At 50.2% G+C, this 20,237-nt stretch overlaps 1 protein-coding gene across 1 annotated transcript in view; it reads left to right on the top strand.

The window, feature by feature from the left end:
- Positions 1 to 4,072, top strand: part of LOC140717668 (heterogeneous nuclear ribonucleoprotein U-like protein 2) — a 43,216-nt gene extending 39,144 nt beyond the window's left edge. The window contains exon 14 of the mRNA XM_073031305.1: positions 21 to 4,072. Within this exon, the coding sequence (XP_072887406.1) occupies positions 21 to 110 (90 nt within the window). The 3' untranslated portion in view covers positions 111 to 4,072. The remainder of the gene's footprint in view (positions 1 to 20) is intronic.
- The last annotated feature ends 16,165 nt before the right edge of the window (positions 4,073 to 20,237 follow it).

The following is a 20,237-nucleotide window of genomic DNA, read 5'->3' as shown; positions in this document are numbered from 1 at the left end:
CTTGTTTGCCCTGTCTCCAGTGGAACCGCTACTACGACGATCGAAGCCGCTACTACGACGATCGAAACCGCTACTACAACAACTACAACAACTACTATGGCTACCGATGAAAGTGTGACTGTACGCGTGCGTCCCTAGCCCGTCTCCGACATAGTTTCATTCCAGTGGAGCGCCAGGTGGCTGTGGGGCTTTTACTCATCCTTTTTGGCTAGTGTTAGATGTTCTGTTTTTAATTTTATTTTTTACTCCTTTTAACAAAGTGAGTGCCTGGCTTTACGGGGCATTTCAGCTTCTTCTTCAGCAGACAAACCGCAGTATCTAATCTGGAATGTATAAAACAGGCTGGCCCACTTCCCCTGATTGTGCACATGCCTACGTTATTACTCTCTCTCTCTCACACACACACCCACACAGTCTCTCTCCCCCCTCATACATACAAATCCTTCATTGACTCTCCCTTTGTCCTGCTCTGCGGGTGATTTACCCCCCCCCCCCCCCCCCCCCCCCACCACCCCTTCCCTGGGAGTGACGTTCCATAGCACTGGCAGATTCCTGATTTCTGGGACGGGATGATGGAGGTTCAGTGGGTCCGGGGTGGGTGGGGGGGTGGTCTTTCCTGTGCTCACTTCCGTGATTATCATTGGCTTTGGATCCTTGGCTGGGAAGCGGCCCCCATCCTGTGCCAGCGGGCACCATGGTACGGAGCCAGGCGGACAGCTACCGCCGAGGAGGCGTTGAGTCAACCTGGCTTCCGGTGAAGAGGGCATGCCGCGGCTGGGAAGCCACCCAGGCCTGCCTGACCTTCCTGTGCCGTCACTCACCCCAAAGGTTTTCAGGTTGGAAGCCCGAGGCCTCCACCTCACCGGGACGGTCCGGCAGCTCTGTTGGGAATCCTGAAGGCATGAAGCCAAGGAGCTTGTTTTGTCCTTTTGGTTTGCAGCGTGCCCTGAGGCAGACTGTGGAAATCTGCCGGCCTCTCTTCACCAGCACCCCCCCCCCCCCCCCCCCATCCCAAAACCACATTGAGCTTCCAGAAACAGCAGAACCACCCCCCGAATTCCCTGTGGGGTCTACTCAACCAGCACTTACACAGACCCTGTCTCTAACTCTGAGTCTGGTCTCACCAACCTGCTCAGATTTAGCTGAACCTGACGCTGGCACCTCCCCCTAAAGCCGGCACCCTCTGCAGCTCACGGCTCGGAAAATCCAGAGCTTCCCGTGTGAGCCCGCCAGCCACAGTAGCCCGTCACAAGATGGCAACCTCTGTACCCCTTCATTGGCGGAGCAGATCTGGGGGGAGGGGGGTGGTTGGCGCACTGACTGCTGTGTAGTTGGGACTTAGTACTTGAGCTCAAGTTTGATGGCAGTTGGAGAGGGGTCTTAAAAATGGCCGGTCGTGAGAACGCACTGTCAGTTTGCATGTCTCCGCTCGCTAATAGATGGTCCTTCTCTGCGGCTGTAGAGGCGCCGAGGTTTTTTCTCGAGTAACCAGTACTCAAGTAGTCAAGATCAGGGTGGAAGGGATTCAAATTTGCCCCCTGCCAGTTTGGGATGGGTTTGTTTCCGGTTGGTAATCATAGGACTTGGTCAGGGAGATGGGGGGTGGTGGGGGGGAGGTGGTGCGGTTTCGTAGGCAGGAGGAGATCCTCTCTTAGTTTTAGTCTGGTTCTTCTGTTCTTTGTCGCAGTAACTGTTAGGCTGCTTGCCTCCCGAGCGAGCCGGGGGGGGTCTCGACTGGCCCCGGGGCGCAGCGGGGGGTCAAGCACCACAGTGCACTCGCTTTGGCTATTCACAGCGCTTTGAACTTTGTACAGTCTCCTGCCATGGCCTTCCAGCAAGCTTTTTTTTTGATTCGTCTGCGTGTGTTTCTTAATTTTTACAGAAAATTTTGCTTTACAAAACTCGAGTGATGTTTTCAATCATCAGCGTGCAGGTTATTAATTGTATGATGCAGCCTTTTTAATGTCCAGTTTAGGGGAGTTTAGGGAGGGAGGGGTGGAAGGGGTGGGGCATGGTGGGAGGGTAGAGATGGGGCCGTTTTTGGTTAAATAAGTTCACCATTCCTTCTGATTTCCTTTCCTTCCAATCACCGCGCCGTGCGGTGGTGCTGGAGGGAGGGTTCTGTGGCTGGGTTGCGGCATAAAACCAACCTTGCTTCCGACAGCTGTGGTCTTCTGATCTGCGACCGCACTAACCGGCCTCCCTGGTGTGCTAACCAGGAATGCTTCCCATCGATAGCAGTCCCGTAGGGGAGGAGAGCACAGGAGGCAAGTAAAACAAGACTGATAGAGGAAAAGCACTACTTTCTGGGCTCCCTCCCTCCTCAGTCAGTACCCACGTGAAGTGTCCTTTCTAATCATAGGACTTGGCGGAACCTTTTAGCCTTTCAAAGGATATTTGGAAGTGGGCGAACGGAAGCAGAGAGAGTCAAAGTGTTTAACGCAATGGTTTGGCTCCTTATCCTGTGGTTATAGTCTTTTAAAAATTCTCAAATTCTGCACAGGTTGTATACAGATACTGTACATATCTTTTCTAGAGTTATTGGGAGTCACACGGAAGACACGGCGAGAGAGAGAACGCTGTGACCTGGCAGCAGCCGCCGTCTCCCGCGTGCGTGTGAGAGAGAGAGAGAGCTGCAAGGAACGCAGGGCTAGATCCCGTAGCAGAAACCTGGCCCCTCGAACATCACAAAATTTGTGCTTTCTTGGGCAATTACCAAAAGGCTGCTCGGGCGTGTGGATTGTACCAGTGCAGTTCCCTGTTCTTAGCTGCTTTGTGTGCCCTTATTGTTCACCGCCGGGTGTCGCGTGTGTGGTCCCCGAAAGCACAGGTTGTCCCGTCCCACAGTCTCCTGCGGCCTTCATGTCCCTATGCCTCTCCGCTCCCCCTCCCCCCTCCGTGCAAGTGACCAGTCCTCCTCCGGCGTGACTGTAATGGGAGTTGTTTCCCCCCATGCACCCCAACTTTCCCTGTGCCTCCTCCCCCAGCCATCTCTCCCCACTGCCCACACAGAAGTTGGTGCACTCAGTCTGTAATAAACCTCCAACTAACTCTGCCTACTGTTGAAGCACTTGCTAGATTTGACACGGCAATTTGCCCCTGGATCTGTGTTTGTTTCTTCTTTCCCCACCCCCTGAACAAAGGTCCTCTCCGTCCATACCCCCCGCACTGTCATTCCAAGACACCAAACCCACTGAGCTTCTCTCTGTGATTGAGTCAGTGTTTAGCACAAAATGAAGTGTACATTTACATTCAAACTGTCTGTTGTCAGGTGTCATTCGTTCAGTTTTGTGTGGGATACAATTTATTTTTAAAAGAAAAGCCTATCTTTGTGTAATGTGTAGGAAATGCTCACAGCAACAGAGAATGTCTCCGTGAATTGTGTTTTCAAAAATTGGAAAGGTAGTTCTACACTTAATTGATCCCAGGATCTGCTTTGGAGCATTTGTGATACACCACTGATTGAGCCAAGGGTCGCTGGGATATTTGGCCTTTGAAAGACACCTTGTCACAAGAGGGACAGGATTACCCCCAGCTGGAATATAACACCAGGATAATGAGCTGAACGCAATCTAAGACAGTCGCCCAGGCTCCCATCTACCTGAGCAGTACCACTGGGCTGCGGCCAATTCCACACACACACAGAGAAAGGCATTTAAAAGCCAAATCTGATCACCGTCCTAAAACTGAGTCCTATAATTACAACTGACACTTCACCATAGCTCTTCCATCGGGTGTGAACAGACTATGTCACCGACCTGACTTTACAGAGTGAGACCCTGAAGACCACACTCCCACCTTGGCCCCAGTTCAGTCTTCTCAATTTCTAATGCTGACTTGCATCTGTTTTTAACTCTGGGTGGGACGGAGCGAGGGTGGGTGGGGGGGGGGGGGAGGGAGAGCCTATTGGCGATGCAGGCAAACGGGACTGTCTGGTATAATAAATGTGTGTACAATGGAGTTTGTGTCTGTAATTGGGCACAGCGCTGCCTAGCGGTAGTGAAATGTTAAGGTAGTATAAAACTGAGAGATTTTAAATGAAAAAACTCAGTAAATAAAAGGATTTGCTGTACATTGCCTGTCAACAGTTATGTTATACTTCCTGATGCACCTACCCTATAGAGGTGCCATCACCTGAGCCACAGGCCTCCCCCAGCAGCACTGAGTGACCAGCTGGTGCGAGAACTCATCCCCAGTTTGGATTTCGGATACAGTACAGAAAAGGCAAAGTCTGCACTGCACATGATGCCAAATTAAACTCGATCTCTCTTACCTGCACATGATGCATACCCTTCTATTGGTGTCTATATAACGGCTTCTTAAATGCTACTATTGTATATGCTTCTACACACTTTCCAGGTTATTTTCCACTGTTCTTAAAAAAGAAAACTTGCCCTGTCATCTCCTCCAAACTGTTCCCCCTATCATCTGTATGTCCTCTTGTACTTGACATTTCTACCCTGGAGGTAAAAAGACTGTCTGCTTAGCAGAGCCACAACTGATTCTGCAGATGCTGGAAATGCAGAGCAACACAGACACAAAGTGATGGAGGAACTCAGCAGAGCCAGCAGCATCTACAGAACAAAGGTTCATTTTACAGTCAAAGTATGAAGGTACAGTACAACTCTGATATCTGTCTTCTCCAGATGGCCGTGAAATACAGAAAGACCATGGGATATCTTGAAAGAAAAGATATCAACTTCCCCTCCACATCAAAAATAAGCAAAACTTAGACATCAAAATCCTTCCTCCCTGCAGGGAAAAAAGGGACAATAATAATCCCCAACCAACTCTCTCGCAAAAAAAGTGAGAATAACAATCGTTGATCCCTCTCTCTCAGAGACGAACCAGTGACAGTAACATAGTAGTAACAGAATAAACAGTCGACATTTTGGGCTGAGACCCTTCATTAGGACTGGAAAGGAAAGGGGAAGACAAGATAAGGAGGGGTACAAGATGGCAGGTGATAGTTGAAGCTAGGTGAGTGGGCAAGGGGATGAAGTAAGAAGCTGGGAGGTGATAGGTGAGACAGGTAAAGGCCTAAAGACGAAGGAATCTGATAGGAGAACAGCGTGCACCATGGGAGAAAGGGAAGGGGAGGGGGATCATAGTGAGAATATGGGCGTTTGAGAAGGGTAAGGGGGAGTCGGAATGGAGAAAGGTGGGAATAACTGGGTTGCAGAAATTAATATTCATGCAGTTAGGTTGGGGGCTACCCAGATGGAGTATGAGGTGCTGCTGCCTCCAACCCGAGTGTGGTCTTGTGGTAGTCGAAGAGGTCATAAACTGATGCTGGAATGGGAAATAGAATTAAAATGGGTGGCCTCCAGGAAAACCGCAGTGAAGGTATTCAGTCTTACAAATGCCTCTTATAACCAGGTCTCCCCGCGGCCTCAAACTCAGAGAAAACAATTCCAGTTCATCCAACTTGCTCATACAAAACCCTCTCCACAAAAAAAATGCTCTCCCATAAAGGACGTTACTCTATTGGATGACTTGTTATAACAATCCGATATTCCACGTTATTACGGTAACTATCCCAATTCCAGGCCTGTTTTGGTGAGAATATTTATGGATATGCTGTGTGATGCAGCGAGGCATTATGGGTACTCTCTCCCCCACCCATTTTACTGCCTACAAAACATTTTGGAGTGGCCTGGCATCGTGGGGCATCCTTTCTACATGCAGATTTATCAGGATGCTGCTGGACTAGAGATCATGTCTTACGAGGGAAGGTTGAGTGAGCTGGGGCATTTTAGGGCAGAGGATGAGAGCTGACTTGATCAAAGTGCACCAGATGATAAGAGGCATAGATCGAGTGGGCAGCCAGAGACTTTTTCCCAGGGCAAAAATGGCTAATATGAGGCAGCATAATTTTAAGACGGTTAGAAGAAAGCGTGTGGAGGTCGTCAGAGGTAAGTTTTTTTTAACACAGTGTTGAGAGCGTGGAATACACTGCCGGGGCAGCAGGAGTGACAGACCCATTAGGGACGTTTAAGAGACTCTTGGAGAGGCAAGTGGAAACGGAGGGCTAAGCAGGAGGGAAAGGCTAGTTAGATGTTCAAAGGTTAGGACAACATTGTAGGCTGATGTCTTCTTGTAATGCTGAATGTCCTATTCCCTTGGCAAATCAGCTAAGGATGGGAGATGTCTTTTGCCTGCTCCTGGTGATGAGGATCTCTGTCTGGCAGAGCTGCTCAGGAATTAAATTGTTCCATGTGATTCGATGTGGCCTTGATGGGTGAAATTTCACCCTTGGTACTCAGATAGGATGGCAGCTTCATTTCTTCATCTCTGCAATACCAACCTCCGGGGCCTCTCCTCCCTGCCTCCTTATTCACTACGCACAACCAGAGGCTGAGCTTGCAAATTTGAAAGGGTTTTGAAAAAAACATACACACACACACACACACACCTGAGTATAAACCAGCTGTGAACAAAACAGCAAAAGCCATGATTATATATAAAAAGAGAATAAACATCGGTCCCTTAGATGCAGAGACAGGGAGAATGGAAAAACAAGGGACTGAACAAACATTGTTTAGCTGTTCCCATGGTAGAAGGGCAGGAGACATTCAACGGATCATTTCAATATCAGAGAGAGTTCACAACCTGAAATTCTTCCTCTTCCACAGACACCCACGAAACGGAGGGGGCAAACTCCGGAAGAACGAATGACAGAAAAGGAACCCCTAAACCCCTCGCACAAGCAGCAGCAAAAACATCATCCCTCATCCTCACTCCAGCAAAAAGCATCAACCTCCCCTTGCCCACACAAGCAATAGCAGAGCCCTCAAGAGACTCATGATCAGAAACTACCGTCCACACTAACACTTTGACGTCTCAGGCAGGCGCTCTCTCATTAGAAAGGGAGAGATAGAGATTGTTCCTGCCATAGTGAGGGGGTAGACTTAACAGCTCGCTCGCATTTCGATGTTACCGTCTGGCGCGTCTCTTGTCTAAGCCCCCCTGACTTGGAGGACCAACAGACTCTCGCTCTCCGTCGAGGGAGATTGCTCAAGTTCAGGGGGGCTTCTGGCAACTGCGTCCCCTACCCGCCGTCTCGATGTTTCAATCTCCCGCAACGGTCCTGTGGGTGACATTGGCGAGGAATCGGGTTTCCGTATAGCTGCACCTGGAGACACCGTAAACACCCGGCCACTCGGCGAGACCTATATCGAGAACCCACCGCCCGTGAAGAACATAGTTTGAGTGCGGCTGTAGATCACGGACTCCTCACCGTTCAGCGGTGCAGTGGGCCTTAAGGGTGATGTTTCCCTCTCAATTCCACATCCCTTACTTCCTCTGCTATTGTCTTCCTCGAAATACTCTACAAGATTGGTTAGACATGACCTACCACACACAAAGCCGTGCTGACTAACCCTAATCAGTCCATTTACAAACAAGAAAACCTGCAGATGCTGGAAGTACAAACAGCAGACACTCGGGAGGAACTCAGCAGGCCAGGCAGCATCTACGGAAAAGAGTAGACAGCCGATGTTTGGGGCTGAAGATGAGAAGGTCGGGGAGGGGAGGAAGAAGGACAAGGTGGTAAGTGATAGGTGAAACCAGGAGATGGGGGGGGAGGGAGTGTTGGGTGAAGTAAGGAGCTGGGAAGTTGATTGGTGAAAGAGGTACAGGGCTGGAGAAGGGGGAATCCGAAAGGAGAGGCCAGAAGGCCATGGAAAGAAGGGAAGTGGGAGGAGCACCAGAGTTGTTGTTGTTGTTGTTGTTAAGTCATTAGGTCGAGACCGACTCTTCGTGACCTCATGGCAAGATATGCAAGTAGATTGCCCGGCCTTTTTTCCGCGCAGATACCGCTACTGCCAGGTTGGGACCCAGTTGGGTTTGAACTCAGGACCACCTGCCTTGAAGATCAGTGCTGATGCCACTACACCACCAGCCGGCCAAATACTTGTATATCCGGTCCCTCAGGATAACTTTCCCACCACTGACGTCAGGCTCACTGGCCTATAATTTCCTGGTTTATTGTTAGAGCCTTTCTTAAACGGCGGAACAACATTGGCGTCCTCCAATCCTTCAATACCTCTCCCGTCGCTGAGGATGATTTAAATCTCTCTGCTAGGGCCCCGGCAATGTCTGCACTTGTCTCCGATGTGGTAGGAGGGAAGATGTCGTCCAGCCCCGGGGATTTACCCGCCCTAATTTGCTTCAGATTTTCCCAATGTTGCTCCATTTTATTCCCAGTTTCCAACCAGCCCCACCCCCCAGATTCTATCCCTCACTCACACACTGGGGTGGGTGGGGAGCAGTTTGCAGCAATCTGCACCTCAGTGAAATGTTGGAGGAAACCAGAGCACCTAGGGGTGGGGAACCTACACCATTGCAGGAAGAACATGCAGTCTGTCACTCTCTCTCTCCCAATCTCCCTTTCCCTCCCTCTCCAGCTACCTGTCCCACTCTCTTACTCCTCCCTCATTCTCTCTCTCCCTGTCGCTCTCTGTCTCCCCCTCCTCTCTCTCTCCCTATCCCCGTTTCCCTCCATCCTGCTCCCTGTCCATCTCTCTTCCCCCTCCATCATTCCCTGTCTGTCCCTCTGTCTCTGTCTTCCCCTCCTCTCTCACTGTCTCTCTCTACCCCCTCTCCCTGTCTCCATTTCCCCCTCTTTTCTCTCACCCACTCTCTATCCCCTTTCCCTCTTTCTCTCCTGCTTCCTGTTCCACTTACTCCCCCCCCATTTCCTGTCTCTGTGCCTCCCTCCCTGTCTCTCCCTACTCCCTCCCTCCCCCCCCCCCCCCCCCCCCGTCTCACACAGACAGTGCTAAAGAAATTTGTTCTATTAAACAAACAGGAACAGCATTGGACAATTTTCTACCTTTGTGAATCCAAGTGTTAGAGTGGATGTAACTCGCAGTGGGAATAAAATGGGAATCACCAGAAGGAATGGCGATATGCTTCCAAGTCAGGATGGGGAGTGACTCGGAGGGGGATTTCCAAGTGGTGGTGTTCCCAGGTATCTGCTGTTCTCAGCCTTCTAGACAGTGGTGGTCGAGGGTCTGGGAGGTGCTGCCTCAGGAACTTTGGTGTGTTGTCACAGTGCATCTTGTAGATAGTACACACTGCGGCAACTGTCCGTCGATGGTGGGGGGATTGGATGCTTGTGGAAGGGGTACCGATCGAGTGGCCTGCCTCGTACTGGATGGTGTCGAGCTTCTCGAGTGTTGATGGAGCTTCACTCATCCAGGCGAGGGGCGGGTATTCCATTACACTCCTGACCTGGGCCTTGTCGATGGTGGACAGGCTTTGGGGAGTCAGGAGGTGAGTTACACGCCGCAGGACTCCTAGCCTTTGACCTGCTCTGGTAGCCATGGTGTTAATAATACTCAACGTAGGACTGCCTTGGGGACTCCAGCTCCAGATTTTTCCCTCAGGGTTCACTCCCAAAGCCGCAAGGCAGCAGAGGTTTGAGATCAGTTTTCCTTCTAAATGAGCTGCCAACCATGGCTGATGAGACCTATCTGCCCAAAGTAACAGGTTTTAAGGCACCGGTAACCCGCCTTTGCCCCTTCTCCTGTCAGCAGAAACGGTTCCGCCGGGCTGAGTAGCTAAGCCACACGTGAAGGCCAGGAGCTGGACTTGGTTGTCAGAGGCTATTCGAGATGCAGGCCATTGGGAGCGTTTAATGGGCAGTGGGAGCTTGCCCCCATTACCTTCCTCCGGCTATGACAACCTTAAGGAACCAGGCAATCACAGTAGAACAGAAAAAAAAATGGATAGGATTGATAAAAACTAGAGAAAATCTGCAGATGCTGGAAATCAAAATAACACAGAGACAAAGTGCTGGAGGAACTCAGCTGGCCAGGGAGAACCCGTGGAGACAGTTGATGTTTCGGGCTGTGAGCCTTCATCAGGGGTGGGAAAGAAGGGGAGAAATCAGAGTGAAAAGGTGGGGGAAGGAAGAGGATGAAGAAGTACAAGGTGGTGTAGTTGATGGGTAAAACAGGTAGAGGGGAGATGTGAAGTAAAGGAAGTCGATAAAGGAAGAGACAGAGGGCTGGGGAAGGGGGGAATCTGATAGGAGAGGACAGAAGACCATGGAAGAAAGGGAAGAGGGAGGAGCACCAGAGGGAAGTGATGGGCAGGTAAGGTGCTAAGGTGAAAGAGGGAAAAGGGGATGGGGAATGGTGAAGGGGGGCATTATGAGAAGTTCAGGGAATCAATGTTCATGCCACCAGGTTGGAGGCTACCCAGACAGAATACAAGGTGTTGCTACTCCAACCTGAGTGTGGCCTCACTGCGGCAGTAGAGGAGGGCATGGACTGACGTGTCGGAATCGGAATGGGAAGTGGAATTAAAATGGACGGCCACCGGGAGATCCCGCTTTTTCTGCTGGATGGAGCGAAGGTGCTCGGCGAAGCGGACTCCTGTTGCACGTTGGGTCTCCCCGATATACAGGAGCACAGGAAACGGTAGATGACCCCCCAACGGACTCACAAGTGAAGCGTCTCCTCCCCAGGAAAGATTGAACGGCAGTGAGGGGGGAGGTGTTGGGGCAGCAGTAGCACTTGTTCTGCTTGCAAGGCTAAGTTCCAGGAGGGAAGAATGGACAATGGAGTCGCTGCGGGAAGTGTGTTTGTGGGGGGGGATCCCGTTGGAGATAGCAGAGGTTATGGTGAGTTATATGCTGGATGCAAAGGGCTGGTAGGGTGGTAGGTGAGGACAAGAGGAAACTTATCCCCAGTGGGGTGGTAGGTGAGAACGAGGAAGCCTATCCCCGGTGGGGTGGTAGGTGAAAACAAGAGGAAGCCATTCCTCTGTTCAGACTCTAACTTCTATTAAAACGCACTCCCATTCACCAAGGGTGCAGGTTGGTTAAATGACTACAATTCCCATAATGCCATACTGCAATCATGAGGTCACTACGTCACTGCAATGTTAACGGGGAGCAGGCGGGGTCAGCCTGTGAGTCACGTGGTCTGCGAATGGCGGCGGGAGATTCAAGGGGCGGCGGCGCGGTCGTCGAGGCCGACAGCGACCCGGGCCTGATCCCGATCCCGAGCGGCCTCCTCACTCAGCTCCCGGACGGACACACCGAGGCGGCCGTGCTCGCCGCTGCCCTGCGGCAGCTGACCGCCGTCACCCGGGCCCTGAGTCGCAATTTGCAGCTGATGAACGGCCGCCTGGAGAGGTGGGGGGGAATTGATCGTTGAATATTCATGACGGGGTGGGGCGGGAGGTCATTAATATTCATATTACCGTAATAGACCGAGCGACCGTGGGTACCGTAATGCTCAGAGTAGAAACCGCCTCTTGCGTCATTGCAGCAGCGCGCATGCGTAGATGCGGCGTCAGATCAGGGCTAGGAGGAGTCAATAGGGTCTTTCGCTCAACACAAACAAAATGCTGGTGGAACTCAGCAGGCCAGGCGGCATCTATAGGAAGAAGCACAGTCAATAGGGTCTTTCACTCCACCACTATCCCTCCCGGCTTGGGGAGATGGGGTACGATCTCCAGCCTGGCTGGAAAAGTTTGTACGCTTTAACTCTGTTCAAGAACCTCTGTAGCCAGAGTTACCTCCAGGAGATATAAGAGAGTCTGCAGATGCTTGAATCTGGGTTAGCACACGAAGGGCTGCAGGAACTCGGGGGTCATAGTAAAGAAACAGGCCCTTCAGCCCATCTAGTCCTGGCTGAACCATTCAATCTGCTTGACCCTAACCTGCCATCCATGTACCTATCCAAACTTGTTTTGAACGTTGAAATCGAGCTCAGCAGGTCAGGCAGCATCTACGGAGGGGAAGATGCCAGATTAAGGAGATGGGGAGGGGAAGGAGTACGAGCAGGTGATAGGTGAAGGCAGTGGAGATGGTGTGAGAAAATGGGAGCTGATAGGTGGAGGAGGTAAAGGGCTGAAGAAGAGGGAATCTTATAGGAGGGGAGAGTGAACCTTGGGAGAAAGGGGAAGGGGGAAGATTTTTGTTCTAACTATCCTAAGCTCGCTCACTTCGATTTGCAGGACACTCCAGGATAAGGAAGACATCGATGAGCTGGAGGGAATGTTGGTAAGAGCCGGTTGAAAGAATATTCCAGTGAATTTACTGTGCTGACTGACGCTGTCCCCTTGCCGGATGCTCGCTAACCGTCACGACGTCCATTTCTCCCAGAACAGGTTCCTGGAGCAGAAAGACCAGGTCTGGGCCGATCGCTAGGGGTCTGGCAATGCCCCGGTGGGACGCAGTGTTTTCCCCACGTCTGGCACCAGGACTGTGGGTTCCTGCTGGCGGGGGGCCCCGACACAATGCAGCCTTGTCTGTCCGGAACCGTCGGCAGCTTCCTCCTCTTCTCACTCAGCGCAAAAAGGACACTCTCCCCTGTTCTCTGTAAATAAATAGCGCGAGGCGAATTTGTGGAATAAAAGTGATATATGATATTGGTTCCTGAGCCTAGTCTCGTCAATCGTTTAAATCCGGGACTGAATTTACCCAGAGTTAAAGGAAAGAGTGGTAGCTACTACCATTGGGAAGAAGGTGCAGGAGCCTCAGGTCCCACACCACCAGGTTCAGGAGAAGTTATTATCCGTCAGCCATCAGGCTCCTGAACCAGTGTGGATTACTTCACTCACCTCAACTCTGAACTGAGTCCACAGCCTATACACCGACTTTAAAAATTCATAATAAGTCCCGTTCTTTTTTAATTTGCACACCTTGTCCTCTTTTGCATGTCCGTTGTTTGTCAGTCTTTGTTATGTATGTTTATTTTCCCATAAATTTCCTTGGAGCTATTGAAGATGAGAGGTGACCTGATAGAGGTGTATAAGATGATGAGAGGCATTGATCGTGTGGATAGTCAGAGGCTTTTTCCCAGGGCTGAAACGGTTGCAAGAGGACACATGTTTAAGGTGCTAGGGAGTAGGTACAGAGGAGATGTCAGGGGTAAGTTTTTTTACTCAGAGTGCTGAGTGCGTGGAATGGGCTGCCAGAAACGGTGGTGGAGGTGGATACGATAGGGTCTTTTAAGAGGCTTTTAGATAGGTACATGGAGCTTAGAAAATTAGAGGGCTATAGGTAAGCCTAGTAATTTCTAAGGGAGGGACATGTTCGGCACAACTTTGTGGGCTGAAGAGCCTGTATTGTGCTGTAGGTTTTCTATGTTTCTAAATTCTATTGTATCTCTTCATTTTCCTACCCAAGATGTAAAGAGTGCAGAGCAAATTTTCAGGGATGTTGCCAGATCTGGAGGACCTGAATTTTACTGAAAGTTTGAATAGATTAGGACTTTATTCCTTGGAATGTAGAAGGTTGTGGGGAGATTTGATAGAAGAATTTGATGAGGGGCATAGATAGGGTAAACGCAAGAAGGCTTTTTTCCCACTGAGGTTGGGTGGAACTGCAACCAGAGGTCAAGGGTTAAGGGTGAAAGGTAAAAAGTTTAAGGGGAACATGAGGGTGCGAGCTCGATTTCAATGTTTGAGAGAAGTTTGGATGAGTACGTGGATGGTAGGGGTATGGAAGGCGACGGTCCCGGTGCAGGTCGATGCGAGTGGGCAGTTTATGGGGTTTGACATGGACTAGATGGGCTGAAGGGCCTGTTTCTGTGCTCTAATTTTCCCTGACTAAATGAATCTCAGGGTTGCACATGGTGACGTGTACGTACTTCGGTAATACATTTACTTTGTGGTTGATCTTGAACAGGCAGCCGGAGGAAGAACAAGTGGATTCGGAGACCGAGGGATAGAATCAGAATGGAAGGGGGGGGGTGGGTGCAGAAGAGGCTGGTGTGAAATCAGACGGGAACTTCCGCCGCAGGGGCCAGATCACCAGCGATCGCCAAAAGACCGCAGCCCCAGGGTGTGGGGAACGAGGCTAGCCTTTGACCACCCCGAGGGGCTGCCTCAGAAGACGGCGATCCCCTGGAACCGCCGAGTGCCGGGAGATTCTTCAGCTTGGCAAACTATCTGCGGCTGCCTGCGCTTGATGTCACAAACCTCCCCCTCGTCAGGGCTGCAAGGCCAGTTCCGGCGATACAGGAGGGTAACAGATGTTTCACTAGTATCCCGGAGGCCCGGATGAACGATCTAGAGAGAGGGAAGTTTAAAACAGTGACTGGAGCATTTAAGTACACACTCCCGTACTCAATAAAGTGGCCACTGAGTGTACGTTCGTGATCTTCTCCTGCTGTAGCCCGTCCACTTCAAGGTTCGACGTGTCGTGTGTTCAGAGATGCTCTTCCGCACACCGCTGTTGTAACGTGTGGTTATTTGAGTTACTGTCGCCTTCCTGTCAGCTCGAACCCGTCTGGCCGTTCTCCTCCGACCTCTCCCATTAACAAGGTGTTTTCGCCCACAGAACTGCCGCTCGCTGGATGTTTTTTTGTTTCTCGCACCATTCTCTGTAAACTCCAGAGACTGCTGTGTGTGAAATCCCAGGAGATCAGCAGTTTCTGAGATACTCAAACCACCCCATCTGGCACCGACAATCGGTCAAAGTCACTTTGGTCATTTCTTCCCCCCATTCTGACGTTTGATCTGAACAACAACTGAACCTCTTGACCACGTCTGCATGCTTTTATGCATTGAGTAGCTGCCTCGTGATTGGCCGATTAGATATTTGCACTAATGAGCAGGTGTACCTAACAAAGCCGGGGGGGGGGGGGGGCACTGCATGGTCATTAAAAAAATTCGAGACGCTGTCTCCCTCGGCTCCGGTGATGGCCGCGTCTCCCTTTCTTTACAGATACTAAGCAACTGAGATGCTGGCCTCGTGTTGGAGCAAGGCCAGCCATACCATGAATGATCCCACCCACCCTACCCGGGGACTGTTGGCCCCACTCCCATCAGGGGAAGAGGGTACGTAGCATCCAAGAGCGCCAGCCTCAAAAGCAGTTACTTCCCACTGACCAGCAACCCCACCCATTAAACCATCACATCCACGTCAGCCACTCCTCTCGGTGGCCCCCGGGCACCCTCTATCCCCACCGCCGTGAACTGTCACCTTACACTTCATCCCTACACTGTCACCGTCCCGCCGTGTTTTCTGAAGTCCGGCTGCTACCTAGAAGAATTCCTCGTGCCAAGAATCACTGTATAGCAGTTTCTGTCAGTCACCTTCTGTTTGGGTTCCCCTGCAGCCAGCACCGCTAAATGTACTTACGTTCAGTCTCTGTGTATATAAGCTCATCTTATGTATGGTGGACCACACTCAACCGTTACTTGTACATTGCCTTTATATTTATTGTGGGGTTTTTTTAAATGTCATTTCAATGTAGGGTCCTCAGATTATTGACTGTATTTAACTGCATGTATAAAATGGCTTCTCCGTAGAGTGATAATGAAATGTCTTCTTTGTGGGTAACTGATGAGGTAATGCTCTGTTTAGTTGGAATGTTTGGGTTATAATAACGGAACAACGTGCGGGAACCTGGAGCGAGTGCGCGGGCTTTTCGGGGAGGAGAACCGAAGGAGGAGGACGTGCTGGACGTGCTCCGGTCGACCACCGAGGTTGGTCCCAGGCGCCGGGTCGAGGAGGTCGGAGAGGATCGTATGGTGGACCGAAGACTTCGAAATTGAGCTCCAGTGGTGGTGCACAAACTGACTGAACTCTGATAAGTTTTGACGCCTTTTCTCTTTATATTGTATCGCTATTAATTACCTAGTTCCAGTGAGATTTATAAAGTGTACTCTGTAAACATACATGGTGTGTGGTCGGATATTGTGTGGGCGAGTTTGTACCAGGGTGCATTTCACAGCATCCACGCATACGGGAGACATGGTTTGGCGGGTGGATGGATTTTCCCTTATATAGACAATAGACAGTAGGTGCAGGAGTAGGCCATTCAGCCCTTCTAGCCAGCACCGCCATTCACTGTGATCATGGCTGATCATCCACAATCAGTACCCCATTCCTGCCCTCTCCCCATATCCCTTGACCCCGCTATCTTTAAGAGCTCTATCTAACTCTCTCTTGAATGCATCCAGAGACTTGGCCTCCACTGCCTTCTGAGGCAGAGCATTCCACATATCCACCACTCTCTGGGTGAAAAAGTTTTTCCGCATCTCTGTTCTAAATGGCCTACCCCTTATTCTTAAACTGTGGCCTCTAGTTCTGGACTCACCCATCAGCAGGAACATGCTTCCTGCCTCCAGCGTGTCCAATCCCTTAATAATCTTATATGTTTCAACCAGATCCCCTCTCATCCTTCTAAATTCCAGTGTATACAAGCCCAGTCGCTCCAATCTTTCAACATATGACAGTCCCGCCATTCCGGGAATTAACCTCGTGAACCTACGCTGCACTTCCTCAATAGCAAGAATGTCCTTCCTCAAATTTGGAGACCAAAACTGCACACAATACTCCAGGTGGGGTCTCACCAGGGCCCTGTACAGCTGCAGAAGGACCTCTTTACACCTATACTCAATTCCTCTTGTTATAAAGGCCAGCATGCCATTAGTTTTCTTCACTGCCTGCTGTACCTGCATGCTTGCTTTCATTGACTGATGTACAAGAACACCTAGATCTTGTTGTACTTCCCCTTTTCCTAACTTGACTCCATTTAGATAGTAATCTGCCTTCCTGTTCTTGCCACCAAAGTGGATAACCTCACATTTATCCACATTAAACTGCATCTGCCATACACTTGCCCACTCACCCAACCTGTCCAAGTCACCCTGCATTCTCATAACATCCGTCTGACATTTCACACTGCCACCCAGCTTTGTGTCATCAGCAAGTTTGCTAATGTTACTTTTAATCCCTTCATCTAAATCGTTAATGTATATTGTAAATAGCTGCGGTCCCAGCACCGAGCCTTGCGGTACCCCGCTGGTCACAGCCTGCCATTCCGAAAGGGACCTGTTAATCGCTACTCTTTGTTTCCTTAGACATACATAAGCCGATAGCGTGGGCGTTACATCAGAATCAGGTTTTATATCACTGGCATACGTTGTGAAATTTGTTGATTTTGCGGCAACAAACAGTGAAATAAATAGTGCAAAAACAGAAATTAAAAAGTATTGTTCACGGGATCAACGTCCATTCAGGAATCGGACGGCAGAGGGGAAGAAGCTGTTCCTGAATCGCTGAGTGTGTGCCTTCAGGCTCCTGTACCTCCTCCCTGATGGTAACAGTGAGAAGAAGGTGTTGGGGGTCCTTAATGATGGACGCTGCCTTTTTGAGGCATTGAGCCTTGAAGGTGTCCTGGATACTACGGAGGTTGGTACCCATGATGGAGCTGGCTGAGTTTACAACTCTCTGCAGCTTACTTTGATCCTATGCCCGTACCAGACGGTGATGTCGTTCGAATGCTCTCTGTGGTACATCTGTAGAAACTTCTGAGTGTTTGTTGTCATACCAAATCTCCCAAACTCCTAATGAAATATAGTTGCTGTCCTGCCTCCTTTATACCTGTATCGATACGTTGGGACCAGGTTAGATCCTCAGGGATGTTGACACCCAGGGACTTGAAATTCCTCACTCACTCCACTTCTGATCCCTCTGTGAGGACTGGTGTTTTACCCTTCCTGAAGTCCGCAATCAGCTCTTTGGTCTTACTGACGTTGAGTGCAGGGTTGTTGCTGCGACACCACTCAGCCAGCTGGTACACCTCGCTCCTGTACGCCCTCGCATCATCACCTCTGAGATTCTGCCAACAGTGGTTGTATCGGCAACAAATTTATGGATGACATTTGAGCTGAGCCTAGCCACACGGTAATGGCTGTAGAGAGCGTAGAGCAGTGGGCTAAGCACGCACCCCTGTGGTGCGCCAGTGTTGATCGTCAGTGAGGTGGAGATGTTATTTCCAATCCGCACACACTGTGGTCTTCTGGTTAGGAAGTTGAGGATCGAGTTGCAGAGTTAAGTACAGACCAGGGTTCTGGAGACTTTTGATCAGAACTGTGGGAATGATGGTATTAAACACTGAGCTGCAGTCAGTAAACAGTAGTTGCATTGCCCATGTGATCCAGGCCAAGTGGAGAGCCAACGAGACCGCGTCCGCCGTAGACCTACTGTGGCGATAGCCAAATTGCGGTGGGTCCAGGTGCTTGCTGAGACAGGAGTTAATTCTATCCATGACCAATCTCTCAAAGCACTTCATCACTGTAGATGTGAGTGCTACTGGACGCTAGTCATTAAGGCAGCTTACCCTGCTGTTCTTGGAGCACTGGTGTAATAGCCGTCCTTTTGAAGCAGGTGGGAACTATCGACTGTAGCAATGAGAAATTGAAAATGTCTTTGTACACACCCGCCAGCTGGTCGGCACAGGTTTTCAGAGCCTTGGGCCTGTCATCTGGCGAGGGTTCACCCTCCTGAAAGACAGCCTGACGCCGGCCTCCGAGACAGAGATCACAGCTGTAGTTTTATTCTCCCTCTCAAAGCGAGCATAAAAGGCGTTGATCTCGCCTGGGAGCCATTCTCGATCTTGGGTCTTACTTTGCAGGAAGTAATGGCCTGCAAACACTCCCAGAGCTGGCGTGCATCCGATGTCACCCTCCTACCTCTCCGGGAATCATTTCTTGGCTCTTGAAACAGCCCTCCGCGAGTTATACAAAATGCTGGCCAGGCAGCATCTACGGAAAAGAGTACAGTCGACGTTTCGGGCCGAGACCTTTCAGCAATCATCCTTTTTCTCTTGTTGGTGATTGGATCTCCGCAAGTCATACCTGGCTTTCCTGTACAGACCCAGATCGCCAGACTTTAAAGGCCACAGATCTATAGTCCTCAGCGGTCTAGGAACCTCCTGGTTCACCCACGGCTTTTGATTTGGGTGTGTACGGTATGTTGTTGTGGGCACACGCTCACCCACATAGGTTTCAATGAAATCAAATGCAGAGTAACGATCAGTTCGTTCTCCTTCACACTTGAGTGCCGAGGAATGACAACAAATAATCTTGAATCCCGAATTGCTCGAGGGATTGATTGTAAGAGCAGGGAGAGGGACTGTGTGTGGTTCTGGTCTTCTTACTTGAGAAAAGCTCCGGAGGCAGTGCGGAGGGAGAATGTCAGGTTGACTGCAGAGATATCCCTTCACTAGGACAGGACCTCGGCCCAAAATGTCGACTGGTTATTCCTCTCCATAGACGCTGCCTGACCTGCTGAATTCCTCCAGCGTTTTGTGTATGTTATTGAAGATTTTCAGCATCTGTAGAATATCTTGTGTTGACTACTCTGGGGATGAGGGGAGACTGCCCTTTGTTCGCTGTTGGGATCGCTCTGCTACGGAGAGGGGAGACTGCATCTTGATCGCTGGTGGGATCGCTCTGCTATGGAGAGGGGAGACTGCCTTTTGACCGCTGGTGGAATCGCTCTGCTACGGAGAGGGGATTCTGCCTTTTGATCGCTGGTGGGATCGCTCTGCTACGGAGAGGGGAGACTGCCTTTTGATCACTGGTGGGATCGCTCTGCTACGGAGAGGGGAGACTGCCTTTTGATCACTGGTGGGATCGCTCTGCTACGGAGAGGGGAGACTGCCTTTTGATCACTGGTGGGATCGCTCTGCTACGGAGAGGGGAGACTGCCTTTTGATCACTGGTGGGATCACTCTGCTACGGAGAGGGAAGACTGCCTTTTGATCACTGGGGGATCGGTCTGCTATGGAGAGGCTGCCTGTCACTGTGCTCGGAGAACGTTACCCAGGTTTTCTGTGTTTTGGATGTGGACTTGGACTGTAGACCTTTTTTTCAGTCTTTTAGTTTTCTGTACATTCTATGTTTTTCACCTGATCTTTCTTGCTTTTTTTGTGTGGGGGTAGAGAATTTGGGGGGTGGGGGGGTCTGATGTGCTTGTTCTATTTTGTGGAGGGGAATTTAGGGGTTGATGACCGTGCTGCCTTTCATTACTCTCTTGGTTTCATGACTATCTGGAGAAGGAGGATTTCAGAGTTGTATGCTTCTGATAATAAGTGAATCTTTGAACCTTTGAGGGGGTTAGCCTATGAGGAGAGATTGAGCCATCTGGGAGGATAGTTGCTGGAATTCAGAAGAATGTGTAGATACCTGATGGAAATATTAAATTATGAAAGAGATAGATAATTTAGAGGCAGGAAAGTTGTTTCGACAGGATGGTGAGACTAGAACTAGGCAATGTAGCCTCTCGATTCAAGGGGAATAGATTTAGGATGGAGATAAAGAGAAACAGTAGAGGTTACCTCATTAAATATATCAATAAGTCGGAATCAGGTTTAATATCACTGGCATGTGTCGTAAGATTTGTTGTCTTTGTGGCCGCAGTACAGTGCAATACATGATAATAGAATAAAAGGCTGGATTACAACAAATATGTAAAA

Source organism: Hemitrygon akajei, chromosome 28 (genome assembly GCF_048418815.1).
Source record: "Hemitrygon akajei chromosome 28, sHemAka1.3, whole genome shotgun sequence".
NCBI lineage: Eukaryota > Metazoa > Chordata > Chondrichthyes > Myliobatiformes > Dasyatidae > Hemitrygon > Hemitrygon akajei.
Note: the sequence above shows the minus strand (reverse complement) of the source record. Positions and strands in the feature narration are given on the sequence as shown.